This window comes from Heptranchias perlo, chromosome 5 (genome assembly GCF_035084215.1).
Source record: "Heptranchias perlo isolate sHepPer1 chromosome 5, sHepPer1.hap1, whole genome shotgun sequence".
Lineage (NCBI taxonomy): Eukaryota > Metazoa > Chordata > Chondrichthyes > Hexanchiformes > Hexanchidae > Heptranchias > Heptranchias perlo.
Window position 1 is genome coordinate 110,932,026 of NC_090329.1, and position 26,865 is coordinate 110,958,890.

The 26,865-nt window shown below is 43.8% G+C and overlaps 1 protein-coding gene across 3 annotated transcripts in view; it reads left to right on the plus strand.

The window, feature by feature from the left end:
* The window catches only part of afg1lb (AFG1 like ATPase b), a 156,641-nt gene that overhangs the window by 17,763 nt on the left and 112,013 nt on the right, over positions 1–26,865 (plus strand). For all 3 annotated transcript variants that reach the window (XM_067984995.1, XM_067984994.1, XM_067984993.1), the window contains exons 3-5: positions 15,352–15,403; positions 17,554–17,655; positions 22,251–22,381. In XM_067984995.1, the coding sequence (XP_067841096.1) occupies positions 15,352–15,403; positions 17,554–17,655; positions 22,251–22,381 (285 nt within the window). The remainder of the gene's footprint in view (positions 1–15,351; positions 15,404–17,553; positions 17,656–22,250; positions 22,382–26,865) is intronic.

A 26,865-nucleotide genomic window follows, 5' to 3' on the forward strand; every position in this document is an offset into this window, starting at 1 on the left:
ATTTTGACTATCTACCTTATCTGTGCCCCTCATTATTTTATAGACTTCTATAATATCACCCCTAAACCTCCTGCTCTCCAGGGAAAAAAGTCTCCGTCTATCCAACCTCTCCCTATAAGTCAAACCATCAAGTCCCGGTAGCATCCTAGTAAATCTTTTCTGCACTCTTTCTAGTTTAATAATATCCTTTCTATAATAGGGTGACCAGAACTGTACACAGTATTCCAAGTGTGGCCTTACTAATGTCTTGTACAACTTCAACAAGACATCCCAACTCCTGTATTCAATGTTCTGACCAATGAAACCAAGCATGCCGAATGCCTGCTTCACCACCCTTTCCACCTGTGACTCCACTTTCAAGGAGCTATGAACCTGTACTCCTAGATCTCTTTGTTCTATAACTCTCCCCAACGCCCTACCATTAACGGAGTAGGTCCTGGTCTGATTCGATCTACCAAAATGCATCACCTCACATTTATCTAAATTAAACTCCATCTGCCATTCATCGGCCCACTGGCCCAATTTATCAAGATCCCGTTGCAATCCTAGATAACCTTCTTCACTGTCCACAATGCCACCAATCTTGGTGTCATCTGCAAACTTACTAACCATGCCTCCTAAATTCTCATCCAAATCATTAATATAAATAACAAATAACAGCGGACCCAGCACCGATCCCTGAGGCACACCGCTGGTCACAGGCCTCCAGTCTGAAAAAACAACCCTCCACAACCACCCTCTGTCTTCTGTCATCAAGCCAATTTTGTATCCAATTGGCTACCTCACCTTGGATCCCGTGAAATTTAACCTTATGTAACAACCTACCATGCGGTACCTTGTCAAAGGCTTTGCTAAAGTCCATGTAGACCACGTCTACTGCACAGCCCTCATCTATCTTCTTGGTTACCCCTTCAAAAAACTCAATCAAATTCGTGAGACATGATTTTCCTCTCACAAAACCATGCTGACTGTTCCTAATCAGTCCCTGCCTCTCCAAATGCCTGTAGATCCTGTCTCTCAGAATACCCTCTCACAACTTACCCACTACAGATGTCAGGCTCACCGGTCTGTAGTTCCCAGGCTTTTCCCTGCCGCCCTTCTTAAACAAAGGGACAACATTTGCTACCCTCCAATCTTCAGGCACCTCACCTGCAGCTGTCGATGATTCAAATATCTCTGCTAGGGGACCCACAATTTCCTCCCTAACCTCCCATAACGTCCTGGGATACATTTCATCAGGTCCCAGAGATTTATCTACCTTGATGCGCGTTAAGACTTCCAGCACCTTCCTCTCTGTAATATATACACTCCTCAAGACATCACTATTTATTTCCCCAAGTTCCCTAACATCCATGCCTTTCTCAACCGTAAATACCGATGTGAAATATTCATTCAGGATCTCACCCATCTCTTGTGGTTCTGCACATAGATGACCTTGTTGATCCTTAAGAGGCCCTACTCTCTCCCTAGTTACTCTTTTGCCCTTTATGTATTTGTGGAAGCTCTTTGGATTCTCCTTTGCCTTATCTGCCAAAGCAATCTCATGTCCCCTTTTTGCCCTCCTGATTTCTCTCTCAACTCTACTCCGGCAATCTCTATACTCTTCAAGGGATCCACTTGATCCCAGCTGTCTATGCATGTCATATGCCTCCTTCTTCTTTTTGACTAGGGCCTCAATCTCCCGAGTCATCCAAGGTTCCCTACTTCTACCAGCCTTGCCCTTCACTTCATAAGGAATGTGCTTACCCTGAACCCTGGTTAACACACTTTTGAAAGCCTCCCACTTACCAGACGTCCCTTTGCCTGCCAACAGACTCTCCCAATCAACTTCTGAAAGTTCCTGTCTAATACCATCAAAATTGGCCTTTCCCCAATTTAGAATTTTAACTTTTGGGCCAGACCTATCATTCTCCATAGCTATCTTAAAACTAATGGAATTATGATCACTGGTCCCAAAGTGATCCCTCACTAACACTTCTGTCACCTGCCCTTCCTTATTTCCCAAGAGGAGGTCAAGTTTTGCCCCCTCTCTAGTCCGGCCATCCACATACTGAATGAGAAATTCCTCCTGAATGCACTCAACAAATTTCTCTCCATCCAAGCCCCTAATGCTATGGCTGTCCCAGTCAATGTTGGGAAAGTTAAAGTCCCCTACTATTACCACCCTATTTTTCTTGCAGCTGTCTGTAATCTCCTTACATATTTGCTCCTCAATTTCCTGTTGACTATTTGGGGGTCTGTAGTACAATCCTATCAAAGTGATCTCTCCCTTCTTATTTTTCAGTTCTACCCATATAGACTCAGTGGGCGAACCCTCGGATATATCCCCCCTCACGACTGCCGTGATGTTCTCCCTAATCAAGAACGCAACTCCTCCTCCTCTCTTATCTCCTGCTCTATCTTTCCTATAGCATCTGTACCCTGGAACATTGAGCTGCCAGTCCTGCCCCTCCCTTAGCCATGTTTCAGTAATAGCTATAACATCCCAGTCCCATGTACCCATCCATGCCCTGAGTTCATCTGCCTTGCCCATCAGACTTCTTGCATTGAAATAAATGCAGTTTAATCTCGACTTCCCTTGGTCTTCACCCTGCTTTCTCCGACCATCTGTCCGGTCATGTTTTGTACACTCTCCCTTACTGCCTTTTGTTTCTGTCACCACTTTACTTCCCACTGACTTCTGCATCGGTTCCTATCCCCCTGCCACATTAGTTTAAACCCTCCCCAACAGCACTAGCAAACACTCCCCCTAGGACATTGGTTCCAGTCCTGCCCAGATGCAGACCGTCCAATTTGTACTGGTCCCACCTCCCCCAGAACCGGTTCCAATGGCCCAGGAATTTGAATCCCTCCCTCTTGCACCATCTCTCAAGCCACGTATTCATCCTAGCTATCCTGTTATTCCTACTCTGACTAGCCCGTGGCACTGGTAGCAATCCTGAGATTACTACCTTTGAGGTCCTACTTTTTAGTTTAACTCCTAACTCCCTAAATTCAGCTTGTAGGACCTCATCCCGTTTTTTACCTATATCGTTGGTACCTGTATGCACCACGACAACTGGCTGTTCACCCTCCCCCTCCAGAATGTCCTGCAGCCGCTCCGAGACATCCCTGACCCTTGCACCAGGGAGGCAACATACCATCCTGGAGTCTCGGTTGCGTCCGCAGAAACGCCTGTCTATTCCCCTTACAATCGAGTCCCCTATCACTATAGCTCTGCCACTCTTTTTTCCTGCCCTCCTGTGCAGCAGAGCCAGCCACGGTGCCATGAAACTGGCCGCTGCCACCTTCCCCTGGTGAGCCATCTCCCCCAACAGTATCCAAAACGGTATACCTGTTTTGTGGGAGATGACCGCAGGGGACCCTGCACTGCCTTCCTACTCTTCCTCTGTCTGTTGGTCACCCATTCACTATCTCCCTCAGTAATTTTTATCTGTGGTGTGACCAACTCACTGAACGTGCTATCCACGACTTCCTCAGCATCGCGGATGCCCCAAAGTTTGTCCATCCGCAGCTCCAGAGCCGTCAAGCGGTCAAACAGTAGCTGCAGCTGGACACACTTCCCGCAGGTGAAGGAACCAGGGACACAGGAAGGATCCCTGAATTCCCACATCCCATAAGAGGAACATGACACGGCCTTGGGATCTCCTGCCATGACTTAACCCTTAAATTAGCTTAACAACAACTACAACGTCAAGAAAAAAAAGGAAAGAAAAACTACTTACCAGTCACCAGCCAATCACTTACCTGTTGGCTGTGACTTCGTGCCTCCAGCAGCTGCAGTAGCTCTCGATTCAGGAACTGTCCCTCTAGATTGGAAAATTGCACATGTCACTCTGCTTTTTAAGAAAAGAGAGAGAGTGAAACCGGGGAATTATAGACCAGTTAGCCTAACATCTGTTGTGGGGAAAATGCTGGAGTCTATAATTAAGAATAGGGTGACTGAACATCTCGAGAATTTTCAGTTAATCAGAGAGAGCCAGAATGGATTTGTGAAAGGTAGGTCGTGCCTGACAAACCTGATTGAATTTTTTGAAGAGGTGACTGAAATAGTGGACAGGGGCTTGTCAATGGATGTTATTTATATGGACTTGCAGAAGGCATTTGATAAAGTCCCACATAAGAGATTGTTAGCTAAGATAGAAGCCCATGGAATTGAGGGAAAAGTACGGACTTGGTTAGGAAGTTGGCTGAGCGAAAGGCGACAGAGAGTAGGGATAATGGGTCGGTACTCACGTTGGCAGGATGTGACTAGTGGAGTCCCGCAGGGATCTGTCTTGGGGCCTCAATTATTCACAATATTTATTAACGACTTAGATGAAGGCATAGAAAGTCTCATATATCTAAGTTTGCCAATGACACAAAGATTGGTGGCATTGTAAGCAGTGTCGTTGAAAACATAAAATTACAAAGGGATATTGATAGATTAGGTGAATGGGCAAAACTGTGGCAAATGGAATTCAATGTAGGCAAATGTGAGGTCATCCACTTTGGATCAAAAAAGGATAGAACAGGGTACTTTCTAAATGGTAAAAAGTTAAAAACAGTTGATGTCCAAAGGGACCTAGGGGTTCAGGTACATAGATCATTGAAGTGTCATGAACAGGTGCAGAAAATAATCAATAAGGCTAATGGAATGCTGGCCTTTATATCTGGAGTACAAGGGGGCAGAAGTTATGCTGCAGCTATACAAAACCCTGGTTAGACCATACCCGGAGTACTGTGAGCAGTTCTGGGCACCGCACCTTCGGAAGGACATATTGGCCTTGGAGGGAGTGCATTCTTGTAGGTTTACTAGAATGATACCCGGACTTCAAGGGTTAAGTTACGAGGAGAGATTACACAAATTGGGGTTGTAGTCTCTAGAGTTTTGAAGGTTAAGGGGTGATCTGATCGAAGTTTATAAGATATTAAGGGGAACAGATAGGGTGGATAGAGAGAAACTATTTCCGCTGTTTGAGGATTCTAGGAGTCGGGGGCACAGTCTAAAAATTAGAGCCAGACCTTTCAGGAGTGAGATTAGAAAACATTTCTACACAAAAGGTGATAGAAGTTTGGAACTCTCTTCCGCAAACGGCAATTGATACTAGCTCAATTGCTAAATTTAGATGTGAGATAGATAGCTTTTTGGCAACCAAAGATATTAAGGGATATGGGCCAAAGGCAGGTATATGGAGTTAGATCACAGATCAGCCATGATCTTATCAAATGGCAGAGCAGGCACGAGGGGCTGAATGGCCTACTCCTGTTCCTATGTTCCGAACTCCATATACCTGCCTTAGCCCCATATCCCTTAATACTTTCGGTTAACAACAGATCTATCAATCTCAGATTTAAAATTAACAACTGAGCTAGCATCAACTGCCATTTGTGGAAGAGAGTTCCAAACTTCTACCACCCTTTGCATATGGAAGTGTTTCCTAACTTCACTCCTGAAAGTCCTGGCTCTAATATTTCGGCTATGTACTCTTGTCCTGGACTCCTCAACCAGTGGAAATAGGTTCTCTCTGTCCACCCTATCAGTTCCCCTTAATATCTTGAAAACTTCAACCAAATCACTCCTTAATTTTCTAAATTCCAGGCAATACAACCCTAGTTCGTGTAATCTGTCCTCGTAATTAAACGCTTGGAGTCCAGGTATCATTCTAGTAAATCTACGCTGCACTGTCTCCCAGGCCAATATATCCTTCCTGAAGTGCAGTGCCCAGAACTGAACACAGTACTCCAGATGTGGTCTAACTTGGGCTTTGTATAGTTGCAGCTTAACTTCTACCCCCTTGTATTCTCGTCCTCTGAATTGAACCTGGGATCTTTCTCATGTATATTTCAGCATTGTGAACTTATTTTGGATATACTCATGTATATTGCCCCGTCAAATAAACTTACCCAGTAAATGTAGCTACATTTTATAAATATCCTTTCCTCCACTGCCTCCTCCCCGCCTCCCCTCCAAAATATGAGTTGGTTGACTCTGTGTAGCCTCTTTCAGCGAGGTAGTTAGGTCCAATGGACCTCTGCTTGATTAATTGGCCGGAGTAGTGAGAGATTCCCATCTTGTAAATTAATTTCAATATAGACAAGTATGACGTAGTACATTTTGGTAGAAAGAATAAGGAGGACACATACTCCTTGGAAAATAACAGTCTAAATCGGGTGGAGGAGTAGAGGGATCTGGGGGTCAGATACACAAATCACTAAAAGTAGTGAAGCAGGTGAACAAGGCCATTTTAAAAAAAAAAAGCAAACAACGCCCTGGGGTTCATTTCTAGAGGGATAGAATTGAAAAGCAGAGAAATTATCTTAAAGTTGTATAGAATCTTTATATTTACTAGGATGATACCAGAACTGAAAGGTTATACCTATCAGGAAAGATTGAACAGGCTGGGGCTCTTTTGTCTAGAAAAGAGAAGACTGAGGAATGACCTGATAGAGGTCTTTAAGATAATGAAAGGCTTTGATAGGGTTGGCGTAGAGAAGATGTTTCTGCTTGCAGGGGAGACCAGAACTCGGGGCCATAAATATAGGATAGTCACTCATAAATCCAATAGGGAATTCAGGAGAAATTTCTTTACCCAGAGAGTAGTTAGACCGTGGAATTTGCTACCACAGGAGTAGTTGAGGCGACTAACATAGATGCATTTAGGGGGAAGCTAGATAAATACGTGAGGAAGAAAGGAAGAGAAGGATACGCTGATGGGGCTAGGTGAAATAGGGATGGAGGAGGCTCGTGTGGAGCATAAACACCAGCATGGACCTGTTTGATCGAATGGCCTGTTTTGGTGCTGTACATTTTTTGTAATTGTATCCTGGCTGAAAGTTCATGCAAGTTCCGGCTGCTTTTTCGATACTGACTTGAAACTGAAACAGCAGCAGTGTAGTGCATCAACCACAATATAGAATGAAATCGTTATTTCTATTAGTTTGTCTCCTGCAGACTGAACATTTTTGAACATCTAAATATTAATGTGAACTGTGGAATAATTATAGTGTCTAAATAGTTCCATTTCTTACCCCTCCAAATATAAATATAACAGTAGAACAACTACTTGCATTTATGTAGTGCCTTTAACGTAGTAAAACGTCCCAAGGCACTTCACAGGAGCGTTACCAAACAAAATTTGACACCAAGCCACGTAAGGAGATATTGGGACAAGTGACCAAAAACTTGGTTGAAGTGGTAGCTTTTAAGGAGTGTCTTAATGGAGGAGAGAGATGCAGAAGGGTTTTAGAGAGAGAATTCTAGAGCTTAGGGCCTGGGCAGCCGAAGGCACAGCCACCAATGTTGGAGCAATTAAAATCGGGGAGGCGCAAGAGGCCATAATTGAAGGAACGCAGAGATCTCGGAGGGTTGTAGGGCTGGAGGAGGTCACAGGGAGGGGCGAGGCCATGGAGGAATTTGAAAACAAGGATGAGAATTTTAAAATCAAGGGTTTGCCGGATTGGGAACCGATGTAGATCAGCAATCACAAGGGTAATGGGTGAACGGGACTTGGTGTGAGTTAGCATACGGGCAGCAGAGTTTTGGATGAGCTCATGTTTATGGAGGGTGGAAAATGGGAGGCCAGCCAGGTGAGCATTGGAATAGTCAAGTCTGGAGGTAACAAAGGCATGGATGAGGGTTTCAGCAGCAGATGAGCTGAGGCAGGGACGGAAGCGGGCAATGTTACGGAGGTGGATGTTGGCATTCTTAGAGATGGATCGGATATGTGGTTGGAAGCTCATCTCTGTCAAATAGGACGCCAAGGTTGTGAACAGTCTGGTTCAGCCTCAGACAGTGGCCAGGTGGAGGGATGGAGTCGGTGGCTAGGGAACGGAGTTTGTTATGGGGACTGAAGACAATGGCTTCGGTCTTCCCAATGTTTAGTTGGATGAAATAGCCGCTCATCCAGTATTGGATGTCGGCCAAGCAGTGTGATGAATCAGACACAGGAGGGGTCAAGAGAGGTGGTGGTGAGGTCGAGCTGGGTGACATCAGCGTACATGTGGAACCTGAGGTTGTGTTTTCGGATGATGTCGCCAAGGGGTAGCCTGTAGATGAGAAATATGAGGGGGCCATGGATGGATCCTTGGGGGACTCCAGAGGTAACGGTGCGGGAGCAGGAAGTGAAGCCATTGCAGGTGTTTCTCTGACTACGGCTGGATAGATAAGAATGGAACCAGGTGATGTCAATCCCACCCAGCTGGACGATGGAGGAAGGGCGTTGGAGGAGAATGGTGTGGTCAACCCTGTCAAAGGTTGCAGACAGGTCGAGAAGGATGAGGGGGGATAGTTTACCACAGTCACATGGGATGTTATTTGCGACTTTGATAAAGGCCATTTCAGTGATATGGCGGGGCGGAAACTTGATTGGATGGGATCAAACATGGAGTTGCGGGAATGATGAGGAGGTGGACGGATTGGGAGGTGACAACACGTTCAAGGACTTTGGAGAGAAAAGGGATGTTGGCGATGGGGCGGTAGTTTGCATGGCCAGAGAGGTCAAAGGTTTTTTTTGAGGAAGGGGGTGATGATGGCAGATTTAAAAGGGAGGAGGGACAGTACCTGAGGAGAGGGATTTTTTTTTTAATTTAAAAATTGACTTTTTGCTCCATGTGAAGTAATTGGATGATCAAATATTAGTTATGTACAGTTTACAGCTCTGATTACACTGCCGTAACCATAAATTTATGTAGAATTAATTAGCAGGATCGTGCTTCATCCTTATCGACACTAAAATCCATCTGCCATTCAAACTGATTCCTTTTGAATGCTATCAGTCTGTCTTGTGCTTATCTCCTGGCCATAGAGCTTGCTGTCATCAGAAAATGTTATAATACAATTCACAATTATGGAGATTATTTCTTGTATGAACAGTGTGGGACCCAGAGCAGCCGCCTGAAGATTCCACCAGTCGTCATTATCACAGCCAGAGCGTATTCCATCTGTAGTCTTATGTTTTCTATTGTTTTCGCATGGGGAGATTCAAGCATCTTTGTGCAGGTCGGTGCTGGTTACTTTCTTTTGTGCAGGTGTGCACAAAGTCTATTTCAACTTCAGCTCTTCCAAGTTTCCAAGCAGGGAGGACTGATGAAAACTGATTCCTGATTGGTGCATTTTCACCTATTCAAGATTCAGCCTTCATCAGTTCTCCAGGCCCAAGAACTTTAAAGAGCTGGAACATCCAAATTTTGTAGCTTCAGGGGGAGGTCTAAAAGTGCGTAGGCCTCCATTCTAGGTGGAGAATCTACTCATTCTCCGATCTGAGTCTTCCCACTCCAATCTGTGGCTCTTGATCGTTTCGTCATCACCATTTCTGTTTCCCACTCCCCTCCCGAGGTTTACTCCTCACTGATCAATGAGTCCGTAGCTTCGCTCCTGGCCTTACAAACACTTGTCTCTTGCTCCCTTACGGCCTAAACAGCTGCTCCTCGCCATGTGTCCGCTCCATCACATGCTTTACAACCACTTTTCTCCCATAGCATTCTTTCCATACTGCCAAGACTCGCCAATTGCACTCGCAACACACCTATTGCAAGTCTGAGGTTATTAGCGCGCACTTTCTCTTTTGCTCGCCCTTTCTCATGCGCTCTCTCTCTCTCTTTTCGCGCTATCTCTTCCCTCCACTCGCTCTTTTCGCGCTATCTCTTCCCTCCACTCGCTCTTTTCGCGCGCTCTCTTCCCTCCACTCGCTCTTTTCGCGCGCTCTCTTCCCTCCACTCGCTCTTTTCGCGCGCTCTCTTCCCTCCACTCGCTCTTTTCGCGCGCTCTCTTCCCTCCACTCGCTCTTTTCGCGCGCTCTCTTCCCTCCACTCGCTCTTTTCGCGCGCTCTCTTCCCTCCACTCGCTCTTTTCGCGCGCTCTCTTCCCTCCACTCGCTCTTTTCGCGCGCTCTCTTCCCTCCACTCGCTCTTTTCGCGCGCTCTCTTCCCTCCACTCGCTCTTTTCGCGCGCTCTCTTCCCTCCACTCGCTCTTTTCGCGCGCTCTCTTCCCTCCACTCGCTCTTTTCGCGCGCTCTCTTCCCTCCACTCGCTCTTTTCGCGCGCTCTCTTCCCTCCACTCGCTCTCTTCGCGCGCTCTCTTCCCTCCACTCGCTCTCTTCCCTCCACTCGCTCTTTTCGCGCGCTCTCTTCCCTCCACTCGCTCTTTTCGCGCGCTCTCTTCCCTCCACTCGCTCTTTTCGCGCGCTCTCTTCCCTCCACTCGCTCTTTTCGCGCGCTCTCTTCCCTCCACTCGCTCTTTTCGCGCGCTCTCTTCCCTCCACTCGCTCTTTTCGCGCGCTCTCTTCCCTCCACTCGCTCTTTTCGCGCGCTCTCTTCCCTCCACTCGCTCTTTTCGCGCGCTCTCTTCCCTCCACTCGCTCTTTTCGCGCGCTCTCTTCCCTCCACTCGCTCTTTTCGCGCGCTCTCTTCCCTCCACTCGCTCTTTTCGCGCGCTCTCTTCCCTCCACTCGCTCTTTTCGCGCGCTCTCTTCCCTCCACTCGCTCTTTTCGCGCGCTCTCTTCCCTCCACTCGCTCTTTTCGCGCGCTCTCTTCCCTCCACTCGCTCTTTTCGCGCGCTCTCTTCCCTCCACTCGCTCTTTTCGCGCGCTCTCTTCCCTCCACTCGCTCTTTTCGCGCGCTCTCTTCCCTCCACTCGCTCTTTTCGCGCGCTCTCTTCCCTCCACTCGCTCTTTTCGCGCGCTCTCTTCCCTCCACTCGCTCTTTTCGCGCGCTCTCTTCCCTCCACTCGCTCTTTTCGCGCGCTCTCTTCCCTCCACTCGCTCTTTTCGCGCGCTCTCTTCCCTCCACTCGCTCTTTTCGCGCGCTCTCTTCCCTCCACTCGCTCTTTTCGCGCGCTCTCTTCCCTCCACTCGCTCTTTTCGCGCGCTCTCTTCCCTCCACTCGCTCTTTTCGCGCGCTCTCTTCCCTCCACCCGCTCTTTTCGCGCGCTCTCTTCCCTCCACCCGCTCTTTTCGCGCGCTCTCTTCCCTCCACCCGCTCTTTTCGCGCGCTCTCTTCCCTCCACCCGCTCTTTTCGCGCGCTCTCTTCCCTCCACCCGCTCTTTTCGCGCGCTCTCTTCCCTCCACCCGCTCTTTTCGCGCGCTCCCCCTCGTGCCCCTTTTTTCTCTCTGCTGTCATATCTGTTTATCTGCACTTCAGCCTCCTCAACTTTCCAGCACCAATGCACATCATAGACATTGTTATTCATTCAAGAGATTACCCTCCAGTGTCCTCTCCCTTTCCAAACATTATTGGTCATTCAGTGGTTGCTACAACACCACAACCCACTTTTTGCTTCATACAATACCCTTCCCAATTAATATAAAAGTTAACGATGACTCACAGCTGACTGAAGCACATACACTCAAGGTTCTATTTCAACTTCACCATTTCACATTACTAAGAATGGGACCAAACTCCAGCTGTTTATTTTAATCTCGGATGGGAAAGAGGGGTAAAATGGCTTAGAGGGGGATAATTGGCAGCTCAATAACCCTGAATATAGAGTTTTCAGGAAGGATAGAATGGGTGATTTAAAAAAAGGAGGGGGGTAGCATTATTGGTTCAAGAATCAATTACAGTTGTGAGAAGTGATGATATGATAAATAGATCATCAATCGAGGCCATATGGGTTGAGCTAAAAAATAAAAAAGGGGCAGTCACACTACTAGGACTGTACTATAGACCCCCGAAAAGCAAAAAGGAGATAGAAGAACAAATATGTGGGCAAATTTCTGAGGGCAATAATAGTTGGGGATTTCAACTACCCTAACACCAACTAGGATTCAAATAGTGTGAGGGGCACAGAGGGCGCAAAATTCTTGATCGGAGTCCAGGAGAACTTTTTTAGCCAGTACGTGACAAGCCCATGCAATTCTAGATTTAGTCCTGGGAAATGAAGATGGGCAAGTGGGCGAAGTGACAGTGGATGACCATGTTTGGGATAGTGACCACAATTCAGTTAGTTTTAGCATTATTATGGAAAAGGACCGAGTTAAATCAGGAGTAAACGTTTTAAATTGGGGGAAGGCAAATTTTAAAGAACTAAGAGGTGATTTGGCAGAAGTGGACTGAACGCAACTACTTGAGGAGAAATTAGTGGCAAGCCAGTGGGAGGCACTAAAAAGTGAAATTCTACGGGTACAATGCAGACACGTCCCCTTAAAGAAAAAGGGTGGCACTGCCAAATTTAGAGCCTCCTGGTTGTCTGGAAGTAGGGGCAAGATAAAGCAGAAAAAGAAAGCTTATGACTGTCACAGAAAACTAAATACTGCAGAAAGCCTCGAGGTGTATCGTAAGTACAGGGATGCCGTAAAAAAGGAAATAAGGAAAGCAAAGAGAGGGTATGAAAAAATATTAGCTAGTAAGGTTGAAGAAAACCCAAAGATGTTTTATCAGTACATTAAGAACAAGAGGATAGCTAAGGAAAAAGTGGGACCTATCAGGGATGATAAGGGTAACTTGTGTGTAGAAGCAGAGAATGTGGGTAGGATCATAATATCATAAGAGATAGGAGCAGGAGTAGGCCATTCGGCCCCTCGAGCCTGCTCCGCCATTTAATGAGATCATGGCTGATCTGATTTTTTTTTACCTCAACTCCACTTTCCCGCTCTTTCCCCATATCCTTTGACTCCCTTGCTGATCAAAAATTTGTTTAACTCGGCCTTGAATGTATTCGATGACTCAGCCTCCACAGCTTTTTGGGATAAAGAATTCCAAAGATTCACGACCCTCTGGGATAAGAAATTCCTCCTCATTTCCATCTTAAACGGGCGACCCCTTATTCTGAGACTATGCTCCCTCGTTTTAGATTCCCCCATGAGGGGTAGCATCCTCTCAGCATCTACCCTATCGAGTCCCCTCAGAATCTTATATGTTTCAATAAGATCTCCTCTCATTCTTCTAAACTCCAATGAGTATAGACCCAACCTGTTCAATCTTTCCTCATAAGACAACCCTTCCATACCCGGAATCAACCTAGTGAACCTTCTCTGAACTGCCTCCAATGCAATTATGTCCTTCCTTAAATAAGGGCACCAGAACTGTATGCAGTACTCCAGGTGTGGTCTCATCAGCACCCTGTACAGTTGTAACATTCCCTGCTTTTATACTCCATCCCCCTAGAAATAAAGGCCAATATTCCGTTTGCCTTCCGGATTACCTGCTGCACCTGTATGTTGACTTTTTGTGTTTCATGTACGAGGACACCCAGATCCCTCTTTACCGCAGCATTTTGTAGTATTTCTCCATTCAAATAATATTTTGCTTTTTTATTTTTCTTCCCAAGGTGGATGACTTCACATCCACAAATGAATATTTTGTCTCCGTATTCACAAAGGAAAGGGATGATCCGGATGTAGTAGTTAAAAAGGAGAGGTGTAAAATATTGGATAAGGTAAACGTAACGAGAGAGGAAGTACTAGAGGGACTGGAATTCTTGAAAGTTGATAAGTCACCAGGGCCGGATGGATTGTTTCCTAGGCTATTGAAGGAAGCCAGGGAGGAAATAGTGGATGCTCTGAGGTTCATTTTCCAATCCTCACTAGATACAGGGGAGGTACCGGAGGACTGGAAGACTGCAAACGTAGTACCATTGTTTAAAAAGGATACGAGGGAAAGGCCGAACAATTATATGCCGGTCAGACTTACCTCGGTGGTGGGCAAACTATTAGAATCAATACTGAGAGATAGGATAAACTGTCACTTGGGAAGGCATGGTTTAATCAGGGATAGTCAGCATGGATTTGTTCAGGGAAGGTCATGCCTTACAAATCTGATTAAATTCTTTGAGGAAGTAACAAGGAGGATTGATGAGGGTAGTGTAGTGGATGTTGTCTACATGGATTTTAGTAAGCCATTTGACAAGGTCCCACATGGCAGACTGGTCAGAAAGGTAAAAGCCCATGGGATACAGGGAAATGTGGGCAATTGGATCCAAAATTGGCTCAGTAACAGGAAACAAAGGTTAAAAGTCGATGGATGTCTTTGCGAATGGAAATCTGTTTCCAGTGATGTGTTGCAGGGCTCAGTGTTGGGTCCCTTGCTGTTTGGGGTATATATTAATGATTTAGACTTGAATGTCGGGGGCATGATTGGCAAATTTGCAGACGACAAAAAAATTGGCCGTGTAGTTGATAGTGAAGAGGATAGCTGTAGACTGCAAGAAGATATCAATGGGTTGGTGGAGTAGGTGGGAAAGTGGCAAATGGAGTTCAACCCGGAGAAGTGTGAGGTAATGCACTTAGGGAGGGCAAACGGTAAAAGGGAATACGCAGTAAACGGGAATATATTGAGATGGGTAGAGGACGTGAGAGACCTTGGAGTGCATGTACACAGGTCCCTGAAGGTGGCAGTACAGGTAGATAAGGTTGTGAAGAAGGCATACGGAATGCTGTCCGTTATTAGCCGAGGTATAGAATGCAAAAGCAGGGATGTAATGATGGAACTTTATAAAACGCTGGTAAGGCCACAGCTGGAGTATTGTGCGCGGTTCTGGTCAGAGTGCAGAGAAAATTTACAAGAATGTTGCCAGGGCTTGAAAATTGCAGTTATGAGGAGAGATTGGATGGGCTGGGGTTGTTTTCCTTGGAGCAGAGGAGGCTGAGGGGTGACTTGATTGAGGTGTGAAAAATTATGAGGGGCCCAGATAGAGTAGACAGGAAGTACCTGTTTCCCCAGCAGAGAGTTCAAGAACTAGAGGGCATTGATTTAAGCTGATTGGCGGAAGGATTAGAGGGGACATGAGGAAAAACTTTTTTATCCAGAGGGTGGTGGGTGTACGGAATTCGCTGCCCGAATTGGTGGTAGAGGCAGGGACCCTCAACTCTTTTAAAAAGTACCTGGACCCGCACCTAAAGTGCTTTAAGTTGCAGAGCTACGGACCGGGTGCCGGAAGGTGGGATTGGAATGGGAACCTGGTTGTTCTTCGAGCCGGGGCAGACACGATGGGCCGAATGGCCCCCTTCTGCGCTGTATCTTTTCTATGGTTCGATGTGATTTTGTTTCGTGTGGAGTGGTCTTGACTTTTGCGTGTACGAAGGAGTCTTCCTTTTGTGTATATGGATCTCACTTTTGAGGTTTTGCTTTTTGTGTGTATGTGGGGGTGGTGTTGCAGTTTTGTATGTGAGGGCTTGCTTTTTTTTGTGTATGGAGACTCCATTTCTGCGTAATTATATGTGGTCCTCTCAAGTGTATCCGGTGTCCAGTCTCAAAAATGTTTGGACGTCCCTGGCTTAGCAGATATCTGCCACGGTCAAGCAGTCAACTGAAAATTCTATGAGAGCAGCATACACATTTAAAAAACAACACGACAGTATTCAAATATATATAGAGTACTTCATTATGCTTAATTACTTCTGAAAACATCTGTTCCTTGTGTTTTGTTTGCAGTTTTTTGCACGATCTAAACCTCCCAAAGGCCTTTATGTGTATGGAGATGTTGGTAAGTCTCGATCATAATTGTTCTGCACCCTGACATGTTAAGCTGCCGTTCCATATTTTGGGTGCTGTTGACTTGACTAACTTCTGTTTTTCTCATACATTTCCAACATAATTCTGAAGCATTAGTTGATCTTCCATAGTGCTGCATGACCAGGTGAAGTGGGATCAGAGGCCGGGGATGTTTGGATCAGGGAACGCAGGCGTAGTTCTCTTCCCATTTGAAAATCTTACGTTCTGTCCTTATTTTTATATAATATTCTGATTTTATATCAATATCTATAGTTAAATATCAAAACTTATAGCAATTTGGAAAGTAGAGTAGGTTGGAGACAGGAGTTTCTCTGCAGTACAGATTGAGGAGGTCAGAGATGCGAAACTGGGGTGCTACAATACCACCACTGATGGGAGGGTGTAATTACAGTGTCCCAAGTTTACATGGACATAATGGGGGACAAAGTTGACAGGAAGTGTATGCAGATGTAAGATTTTTCATGTATTGTGGATATGCCTTTGCCGGACTCTCTCTGGAGTGTGGAACAGTAAGAGATGTTTACGGAGAATGGAAATGTTCCGAATACAGTGGAAATGTTTTGCACTGCGTATGTCATACAGCAGTCTGTTGCTAATGGCATGTTTTAGTAGCAGCACTAAATAAATCCTGTATCATCCTGACGATGTGCCTTGACCTCTTGCAATGTTGCACCCACACCTGCCTTTTCCAATATATAATTTACTTTTTTCCTCTCCTTTCCCTCTTTGCAGCTTCAAAAGAAAGGGACCTTATTCAGTCAGTTCTGTTGAGCAGTGTCTGCTGGGATCTATTGTGAAACTGACTAACAGAAATAAAGAAACTTGTGACTTAATCATACTGACGAGTAAAGACTGAAGTGAACTGTTGTCATCAACATGCAGCCTCTCCCCCAATAAAATGTACCATTATAAAGTAGTATTAAAGCAACAGTACAGTATTCTTCACGCAAACTTCACAACAAGAAGTGTTTTTGAACAGTTCTGCTTTATTTCTACATTACTGCAGTTCAAGTATCTTGGGGTTAACTTGCTTTTTTCCCCTTCCTCCCATGATGAAGACCCAAAGTTTCCTTCAGATTATTCCACACTAGTATTCTTACTAGTGTAAAGTTCAAATACTCAATGGACTGAATATATTCAAATTGGACACCATTCAAAAGTGTCCAATTGGGACAACTTGTGAAAAAAAATATGAAAATGCAAGCAGATCTCCTGTGGCATTGCTCGCACTGAGTTGGAATATATTCCGATGTATTATTTGTTCCACTGATTTATGGTGACTGAATAAGTCAAAATCTGTTTTTATTACATGGTATTCTGGGATTTTTTGCTAGTATTTTTAGGACAGAGGCACCTTCTCTCTTTGGTAGCACTGGGGAGCCCCCTCCACCCCCCCCCCCCCCCTTGAGTTTGGCACCACTGGAGGGCAAGGTGACCTTGGGATTTGGCAGCATGGGGTGGGAACAGGTGTGGAGAGGCTATACAGTTAAGCAGCCTTTGGGAAAGGGAGCCCTGGCACCTGGCAGCACCGAGGGAGGGGGAACCTGGGGCTTGGCAGCAGTGGTGAGGAGGAACGTTGGGTTTGACTGCACTGGGGGTCCTGGTGTCTGACAGCAGGGGGTGAAGGGTGTAACAGGGCAATGAGATTAGGCAACCCCAGTGGAGGTAGACCAGTTCAGGGAGGACTTGGCTACAATAGTGGCAATGGAAGGACTACTAAGGCACCATTACAAGTAGCCGCAGCCGTAGGTATGGCAATTAAAATGATTGCAGTGGTGTCATTAGTGAAGGAAGCGAGTGTGTTCTACACACGAGACAAACTTCCACTAAGTTTAAAGAGTAATTTCTCCCATGTCTACGGTCTTGTGACTGGGTATACTAGGTGTTGTCAAATTAAAATTGTTACTCTTTATGGAACTTTTTTCTGCGTGTGCCACATAGATGTGCAATATTGGTTAACCTATTTATCTACTACAAAATCTTCACCTTCATACATTAACTGAAAAAAATTGATACATTATACTGGTTACTTTTGTGTAAAAAATCTAATTAATTGATAAAGGAAATGGTATTGCATGCTATTTTTTGTGTGACACAAAATCTCTCCTTTGTTCTTCACAGGGACAGGGAAGACAATGGTGATGGACCTGTTTTATTCCCATGCAGTAGTTAAAAGGAAGAATCGAGTACATTTTCATGGTTTCATGCTAGATGTCCATAAAAGTAAGATATTCTAAACAGAGCACCAGAAATACAGACTGCCAGAATAAATACAACACGAGGTTAAAAAGCGCTATAAAGCCGCATTGCATTGGAGCTCCAATTGTCTACAGCACAGAGTGGTAGTGCGTGGTTTCACATCCACTGTTCCTCGTGCAGTAAGTTCTCAATTTCAACAGTGCTACCATCAGGAGGTGGGAAAGGGCGACCAAGCATTGCCCTAAAGGCAAGAAGGAAAAATAACAGAGAGTGGTCCTGAGCTAATCTTGCACATTTCCTGTAAGCTGTATTTCGAGCAGCATTGATGGCAGCTCAGAAAGAGGCCTCGTCCTCTGGTCAGGAAACAAATGTGGTGTAGGGTGATGACTAGAGGGACAATTAGGCAGAAAAAGTAGGAACTGTTTTTCAAAAAAATATATATCCAGGGCTTGCATGGTGCAGTGGGTTAGCACACTGCCCTTTCACCTCAATATCTGGGTTTGTATTCAGCCCAGGCTGAAGATATGAAAGTGTTCTCTTATAAAATGAGTTTGGACAGTTTCAATCCAGATCTTACTGGATTGAAACTGCCTCTAATTTGTATATGGTATAAATTGCCTATTGCCCTCAGGCTACAGGGCTTGCTACTGTGGAGGATGGAAATATCACCATGTTGCAGTAGGGAGTACTCTTCTGAGAAGTTAAAGCACATTGTGGCAGAATAGAGGGACGATTGCACAGCAGACCATGCTATACCTGATCGAGGGATGCTTGATGTTGACGCTGAATTTCTGAAATGGTTGTGCATGTTTTAAACAGTGTAAAATCCCTCACCTTGATGAACACAAAATTCACCAAAAAGAGCAAAAGTTTTCATGAAGTGGAACTTCATAGTATCAAAGCTGTGATTTTTCCTCACAGCAGGAGTTCCTCATCTTGGTTGTGCTGATAGGATGAAAGGGGTGACCAAGAGCCATATGCTTTGCTATATGAAGGCAGGGAATTAATGATAACTGGAACATCTACCGATTGTGCTTGTATACCTATTGGCCATCTTAAGAGCAACGGCAATATGTTACATAGAAGATACCACATAGAAACAGGCCATTGAACCCAACCAGTTCCTGTCGGCCATGCGAGAAAATAGTCCTAATTACATTTACACATTCTGTTCCCTTATCCCTTTATCTTCTTTTCCTTCATCCACCTATCCAATCTAATCTTGAATGTTGACATAATTTCTGCCTCAACCACGAACCCTGGAAGTGAATTGCACAGTCTCACGACAGTGTAACAACAGCGTGACACTGACTCCATGATGGTGGTAGCACCATCATGTGGTGGAAGATTGTGTGCTGTTACCTTTGCGAATATAGTAAACTTGTGTCTAGCGCTCACTTCCTATTTTTCATACTCAATTCCAATATCACAATTGGTTTCATCTCTTTTTATAAATTCTTTATAAATATTAGAATGCTTATTTCCACATGCTTCCTTCTGACTTGTCTATTTTTCCCGTGACAATCCCACCAGCTCTTTCCACCAAAAGTCTTAAAACTTTTTTTTTAAATTGAACTTTTAATTGTCATCTTTTCAGTACACTCTCATTTAATTCCCACTCAGGCTACTCTTATTTAATTAATTTACTCTAAACATGTCTCTATAATGCAATTCTCATCCTTTAAACTTGTTACTTTTTACATTTTTTACTTTTTTGGCCCCTTTTTATTTAATAAACGAAGTCACAACAAGTCTGTTATCATTGCTACCAAGCATCACCTATGTTTATTTAACTAATTGCCCCATAGCATTTTCCCCTTCAGCTCTTCCCCTGTTCTACCTAGCCTCCCTTCCCACCCAAGGCCAATTTTATTTAATTTATTAATATGCATAATGATTGTTCTCTCTGGCAGAAGGCACAATTTTGTGTCATTGATTACTTCTGCTAAAACTTGTTATCCATTCTCTCTTAAATTGCTGGCATGTCAAATGCTGATTTTATTTAATTGCTTTGCCCAAAAGTCTGTTCTTTGAGGCCATAGGCAGTTTTTAGTTTAGACAAGCCCACTATTTTAGATTGCCTCTTGGGCTGTTGGACTCTTACTTGATTAATTCATTTGGGTGAAAACTGTTCTTTGCTTCTCCATGGTTCCCTAACTCCACTTAGCCCCTGCTCTCTCTGGTATTCCATAAACATTCCTCCATCTGAATCTACTCTCCATTTATATTTCTGTCACAGTACAGCATTTATCTTTGTTCCACCCTGTACCCTGCCTCCACCAACTTCCCCTTCTCAAATAGCCACCATTCCACAGTGGATACCCATTGTCTCCCCATTACCCACTCCCCATCTCTAAACTCTTTTATTTCTCCAAATACCCACTCACTCCCAATACCCACTACTTACCATCCAAACTCCCCTCCCCCCTTCTCCCAATACTCACTATCTATCCAAACACTCATAATGCCCAGCACCCTTCCCTCACATACTAACTACTGCTTCTGCAATTACTCACTTCCTCAATCTGAATTCTTACTACCTCATGCCACTCCCCTTCAGTGCTCAGTATCCCAAACATCATAAATTCATAGAATCATACAGAACGGAAGGAGACCGTTTGGCCCATTGTGTCGATGCCGGCTCTTTGAAAGAGCTGTCCAATTCGTTTCACTCACCTGCTCTTTCTCCATTGGCCTGCAATTTTCTCCCTTTCAAGTACATATCCAATTCCCTTTGAAAGTTAGTATTGAATCTGCTTCCACCACTGTTTTAGGCAGTGCATTCCAGATCGTAACAACTTGCTGTGTGAAAAACAATTCTCCTCTTTTCCCCCGTGGATTTTTTGCCATTTATCTTAAATCTGTGTCCTCTAGTTTCCAACCCTCCTGCCACTGGAAACAGTTTCTGCCTGTCTACTCTTATCAAAATCACTCATAATTTTGAACATCTCTATTAAATCTCCCATAACCTTCTCTGCTGTAAGGAGAACAATCCCAGCTTCTCTAGTATCTCCACGTAACTGAAGTCCCTCATCCCTTGTATCGTTCTGGTAAATCTCCTCTGCACCCTCTCTAATGCCTTGAAAATCTTCCTAAAGTGTGGTGCCCAGAATTGAACACGCTAGTCTAGCTGAGGCCCAACCAGTGATTTATTAAGGTTTAGCATAACTTCCTTGCTTTTGTACTCTCCGCCTCTATTATGAAGCCAAGGATCCTGTATGCTGAACAGCCTTCTCAACTTGTCCTGCCACCTTCAAAGATTTATGTATGTGAATCCCCAGGTCGCCCTGTTCCTGTACCCCCTTTAAAATTGTACCATTTAATTTGTATTGCCTCTCCTCATTTTTCCTTCCAAAATGCATCACTTCACACTTCTCTGCATTAAATTTCATCTGTCATGTGTCCGCCCATTTCACCAATCTATGTCCTCCTGAAGTCTGCTACTATCCTCCTCGTTGTTTATTACATTTCCAAGCTTTGTGTCATCTGCAAACTTTGAAATTATACCCTCTATACCAAGTCCAGGCCATTAATATATATCAAAAAGAGCAGTGGTCCCAATACCAACCCCCGGCAACACCACTGTATATTTCCCTCCAGTCTGAAAAACAACTGTTCATCACTAATCTCTGCTTTCTGTCTCTGTCAATTTCAGATCCACGCTGCCATTGCCCCTTTATTCTCATCAGTTTCAATTTTGCTAACAAGTCTATTATGTGGCACCTCAAACACCTTCTGAAAGTCCATATACACAACGTCAACTGCATTATCTTCAACGCTCTGTTATTTGATTGAAGAACTCAATCAAGTTTGTCAGACACAACTTGCCTTTAGTAAATCCATGTTGGCTGTCATTTATTAACCCTTGTTCTTCCATGTGACAATTAATTTTGTTCCAGATTATGGTCTACCCCATAAGTATTCACTATGCCAACGTCTATGCTCTACATGAGCCTCCTCCCACTTTACTTCATCTCACCCTATCGCCATTTCCTTCTATTCCTTTCTCTCATGTACTTATCAGCTTCCCTTTAAATGCATTTATACTAATCGCCTCAACCGCGTCATGTATTAGCAAGTTCCACGTTCTCACCACTCTGAGTAAAGAAGTTTCTCCCGAATTCCTATATTCTATGACCAAGTACAGTCCAACCTCGATTATCCACAAAACCAGGAACTCGAGCTGCAGCGGAGATCAAAAGATTTGGGGCTCAATGAGAGAAGCATTTTTTTTGGTCAGATATGAAAGAGTGTGTATGTCGTCATGTTGCCTGACTGAAACCGGCACAAAGTGCAAGCACAATTCTGGGCAGAGGTAATCCAGATCCACCGATTTCCATTACTTTCCTGGGTGGGTGTGTCCCTCCATTTTGGCTGAGATTCGAACTTTCTCTGTTTTTACGGCTGAGATCTCACATTAAGGAGAGAAAAGTCTACGAACACATATGAATCCTTTAATTATCATTATGGTAAAATAGCCAAAGTGCTTAACAATGGAATGCACCACCAGCGCTCCATAACTATTGTTTGTGTCTGGTTCTAGGCACTTTTTTATAGTATAGTTGTTAAAACGGGTTCTATAAATAACAATAACTAGTTTTTCAACTCTACTGCAACAGGAATTCATCGGTTAAAGCAGACTTTACCAAAAAGGAAACCTGGCTTAATGGCCAAATCCTATGATCCAATAGCACCTATAGCCGCAGAAATCAGCGATGAGACCTGCCTGTTGTGTTTTGATGAGTTTCAGGTAAATGGAATAATTTTTGTGCGATATATTGAAGAAGGGGCCATATTGTTAAGATAACGTACAAGCTCAATGCATGTAAGAAGATGACATTTGTGTGTGTTCAGGCTAATGCACACAGTATAGTAACTTTTGATAGCATTAACCAAGCCCATGCTCCTAAAATTCCTCATGTGACTGAATAGTTTTATTGAATAAAACTTGGCTTTATGGGTTTTCGGCCTGTTAAAGGTTTGTAAGCACCGGTTAAAAGCAAACATGCTCATGCTCACCTTTCAACCCACACTCCTTCATGCCATCCATTATTAAGGGGGCAGTAAGGTAGTGGGGAAAGTTGGCAGAGGAGCGGAGCAGAAGATGTACAAAGGTGCACCTCAGCTGTTTCGGCACACACAGTCACACTGGCTGGTCTCAGCAAGTCTCATTATACTGAGGAGGGGGAAGAGCAGCAACTGAAGAGGGTGGGAAGGTCTGGCACCATAAAACAAGGGTCACTAAAATCACCAGGACCCAAGTTAGCACCCAACACTGATATCAGGCTACCTCAGTCTAATTTCGCCCTGAGAAGCAATGTGTGAGGGAGATTATGTCTTATTAAGGTAGCCTTCAATGTATTGTCATCTCCTGGAATCAGGTCTGCAGCAAGGACGAACATCAGCCCCGCGTTGCCAGGACTGGTTCTTCCACTTTTGAAAATTATTTTTCTCCTGTTGGATGCTTCAATCTATTTGCAAGTGAAAGACTTTTTTTCCAGCAATGAACAGCATCTATTTTTAACATGGTAGGCTCGAATATTATTTGACCCCATTGCAGTTGAGTCCTAAAAGAGAAGCATTCCATCATCGTGAAAAGCTGAAAACTGTTCATATTTAGACTAAAGGATCTGCCTCAACTAAGTCACTGCTCTAGGCGATAATATCGCATCCAAACTCAGGCTGAGGTCTTCAAATAAAAACTGTAGGAAGGCATTAAAAGACATTTCAATTATTGTGAAAAATGCTATTTTTAAAATTTGGTTTAAGATGTTTAAAACATTTTTTTTGGGCAATAGACATTTCAGTTACTGAGGAAAAAATGGAAGATGAATATTTTTCAAAAGAATTTTGAGTGATTTGATTGGTTCATTAACAAATTGCAATGGCAAAATGTTTACATGCTGAGATTGTTTTGCCATTATAAATATTTACAGATAGATTTTCCATTATAAACGTTGGCATAAGCAGTTTCAATGTTGACAAAAGCTTGACTCAAAATTGTGGCACAGGAATTCTGGGTTGTGGACAGGAGGTGCATGCCATGTAGAACATTTTAATAATGTATAGAATTCCAAGCCAAGGCATCTAGTATCGACCGCTAAGCTCTTTCAAAACTTTCAAATCCGAGCTTTTTTCTCCTGGTGCATTGATTTCTAAGTAATAAAACCAAGCTATGCACTTTCATGCTAATACTAATTAGTGAAAACACATGTTCATGTTTAGCATGCATTACAAAGAGCTCCACTAATCAAGGATGACTGAGTCTGAAGCATTTATGTAAATTTAGTATTGTTTTTTTTCTCCTCTTTTACTTAAGTGAGTCATAATGGAAAGCAACTGTAGGTCATAAAAAATCTTTTCTCTTAAATGCTAATGAAATTTCTGTCTTCCTATTAGCTGACTACCATTAACGGTAATTTGTATCCTTCCTTTTCTGCTTGTTTGTAATGAATACTGTGCTGCATTTGAGAAAAGGCTTCTGCTATTGTCTTCTGCTTGCTTCGACTGTACAATTACTTCTCTCTTCTCAAGCTGTATAAGTAATGGTATAAGATCAAAGGATCCACACACTGGCACCCATATACAGTGTGATTCTTGCCACAGCAATTGCATGTTATTCTAAAACTGTTCAGTTGATGTTAAACTATCAGAACCCACAATCCCAAATGTTGCCAAAATAGTTTTGTACTAAATTTAAAATTTAATTTTTGTTATAGTTAAAAACATGAATCATCAGTGTGCATCCTGATGATTCATGTTTTTGCTGATATTCTGTGATGTTCTATTACAAGCTGACAAGATAATTACAGATGAGGAAGGCCATTCTCCCCATCTTAACTCACCCATCCAGAAGGACATGATAGTTTCAACCCTACCCCCCTGCTATTGCTGCATTCAATTGTTTCTTAAATGATTCCATGGTTTCCCACTACTGTCTGAGTCCCTTCCAAGTGTTAATCGCTCTATGTGAAGAACTTCTTGATACCAGTCCTAAATTCATTGTTTACTAGTTTGATAACCCGCTTATCCTACTCTCGCAATTTAATTTATAATAACAACACCACCTGCACGTTCCCCTCCAAGTCACACACCATCCCGACTTGGAAATATATCGCCGTTCCTTCATCGTCGCTGGGTCAAAATCCTGGAACTCCCTTCCTAACAGCACTGTGGGAGAACCGTCACCACACGGACTGCAGCGGTTCAAGAAGGCGGCTCACCACCACCTTCTCGAGGGCAATTAGGGATGGGCAATAAATGCTGGCCTCGCCAGCGACGCCCACATCCCGTGAACGAATAAAAAAAAATATTCTGGATTTACCTTTTCTATCCTTTTAACGATTTTATGTAACTCTAAGATTACTTCACAGACATCTCCTTTCCAGGCTGAAATGCCCAAGTGTCTCCAGTCTTTCCTCATAACTCAGACCCTTGACATTAGGGATCAACCCTGTGGTTCTTCCCTGCACTGCCTCCAATGCTTGAATGTTGTCTTTGTTTCTCGGTGACCAGAACTAGACATAGTACTCGAGGTGTGGTCTGACCAGAGCACTGCACAGTTTCGTCACAACTTCCTCTGACTTGTATTTTACTGTTTAGACCACGTAGTTCAACATTCTATTGGCTGTGTTAATTGCTGCTCTACATTGGTTGGACATCTTTAGCATCGAGTCTACCCGGACTCCCAAGTCTCTCTCACCGTCATCCTTAGAATATCAGCACCATTTGTAAAGTATATTTTACTTCCTAACTGCAGTACTTCAAATTTTATCTGCCATTGCTCTGTCCACTCGCATGTTTTATTTAACTCATTCTGTAATTTCTGAGTCATCACCTTTGATTCCACTGATATGCCAAATTGACCAATTTGCATTGTGTTTCTGAATCCAAGTCATTGATGTAAATTGGTGTAGCCTTGCATCAAACATTGACTTGATGCTCTCCTCTGCTGCCACAGCAAGCCTATCCAGTAAGTGACTGAACCACATAGCCCAAGTGAATCCCAGGTTCAATCGCAGATCTATTTCATAGTATCATAGTAGGTCCAGCGCAGGAGGAGGCCATTTGGCCCATTGTGGCTGTGCCGACTCTTTGAAAGAGCTAGCCAATTAGTCCCATTCCTCTGCTTTTTTCTCTTCAAGTATTTACCCAATTCCTTTTTGAAAGTTACGATTAAATCTGCTTCCACCACCCTTTCAAGCAGTGCATTCCAGATCATCACAACTTGCTGCATAAAAAAAAATTCCTCATGTCGCATCTGGCTCTTTTACCGATCATCTTAAATCTGTGTCTTCTGGTTACTGACCCCTCTGCCACTGGAAACCGTTTCTCCTTATTTACTCTATCAAAACCATTCATGACTTTGAACACCTCTATCAAATCTCCTCATTAGGGAAATGGAGAGAAACAGGAAATCTGAAATAAAAGGTCAAAATGCTGGAAGTTCAGTCAGCTCTGAAAGTGAAAGATAAGATGGCATTCCAGGATGTATCCAAAATGCTGTGCCTTTCTAGCTTTTTCTATTTCTATTTCAAAATGTTTGGAGCTTTGTAAGGTTATGGAGATCAATGCTATATAGGCAAACATTATGAAGACTGCTCCCTTGGGTGTATTAGCAAATAACTTTTGTTTTAAATAACTAAACTAAATAGTTTAGTTTAAAGATAAAATATAGTTTTTTAAAAGCAATGGAAGCATATGTATAGCAAGATGTCAAAACTTCTTCCCAGGAAAAATGATCTCCTTTGCTCCAACATCTTCTCAACTCAATTTTGAGTTCCATCAATCAAAAAGTAAACCCAATTCATTGCTCTTATCAGTTTCACCTTGCCGGGCTGGTACCCCTTTCCTATTATAATTGAGTTTTCCTATTGATGCCAGTACTGCAGGGCAGATTCAACAACAATGGGACAACTAAGAGTAGCAAGAGTTAGATCTGCATAGATAGCACAAAAATTGTTTTTGTGACTTTGACAATCTGATGGATACCTTGCCTGATATATGAAGAGGGTCTGCACTGGCCAACGATGGTGAAAGTGTATTACTGCCTTGTACAGATGGGCTGAGAAGTCTGTCCGCTCGCCGCTGCAACTAAAAAGGTATCGCTGGCGGGAGCTATTTTGCTTTCTGCCGACAGCATTCCCCCTTCCCCCTTCCCCCAGTCGTGGAAAGATTGCTCCAGGAAGCTTTTGCTACCTCTTGTGGCACTAGTATGAGGTCATTTATGTTACA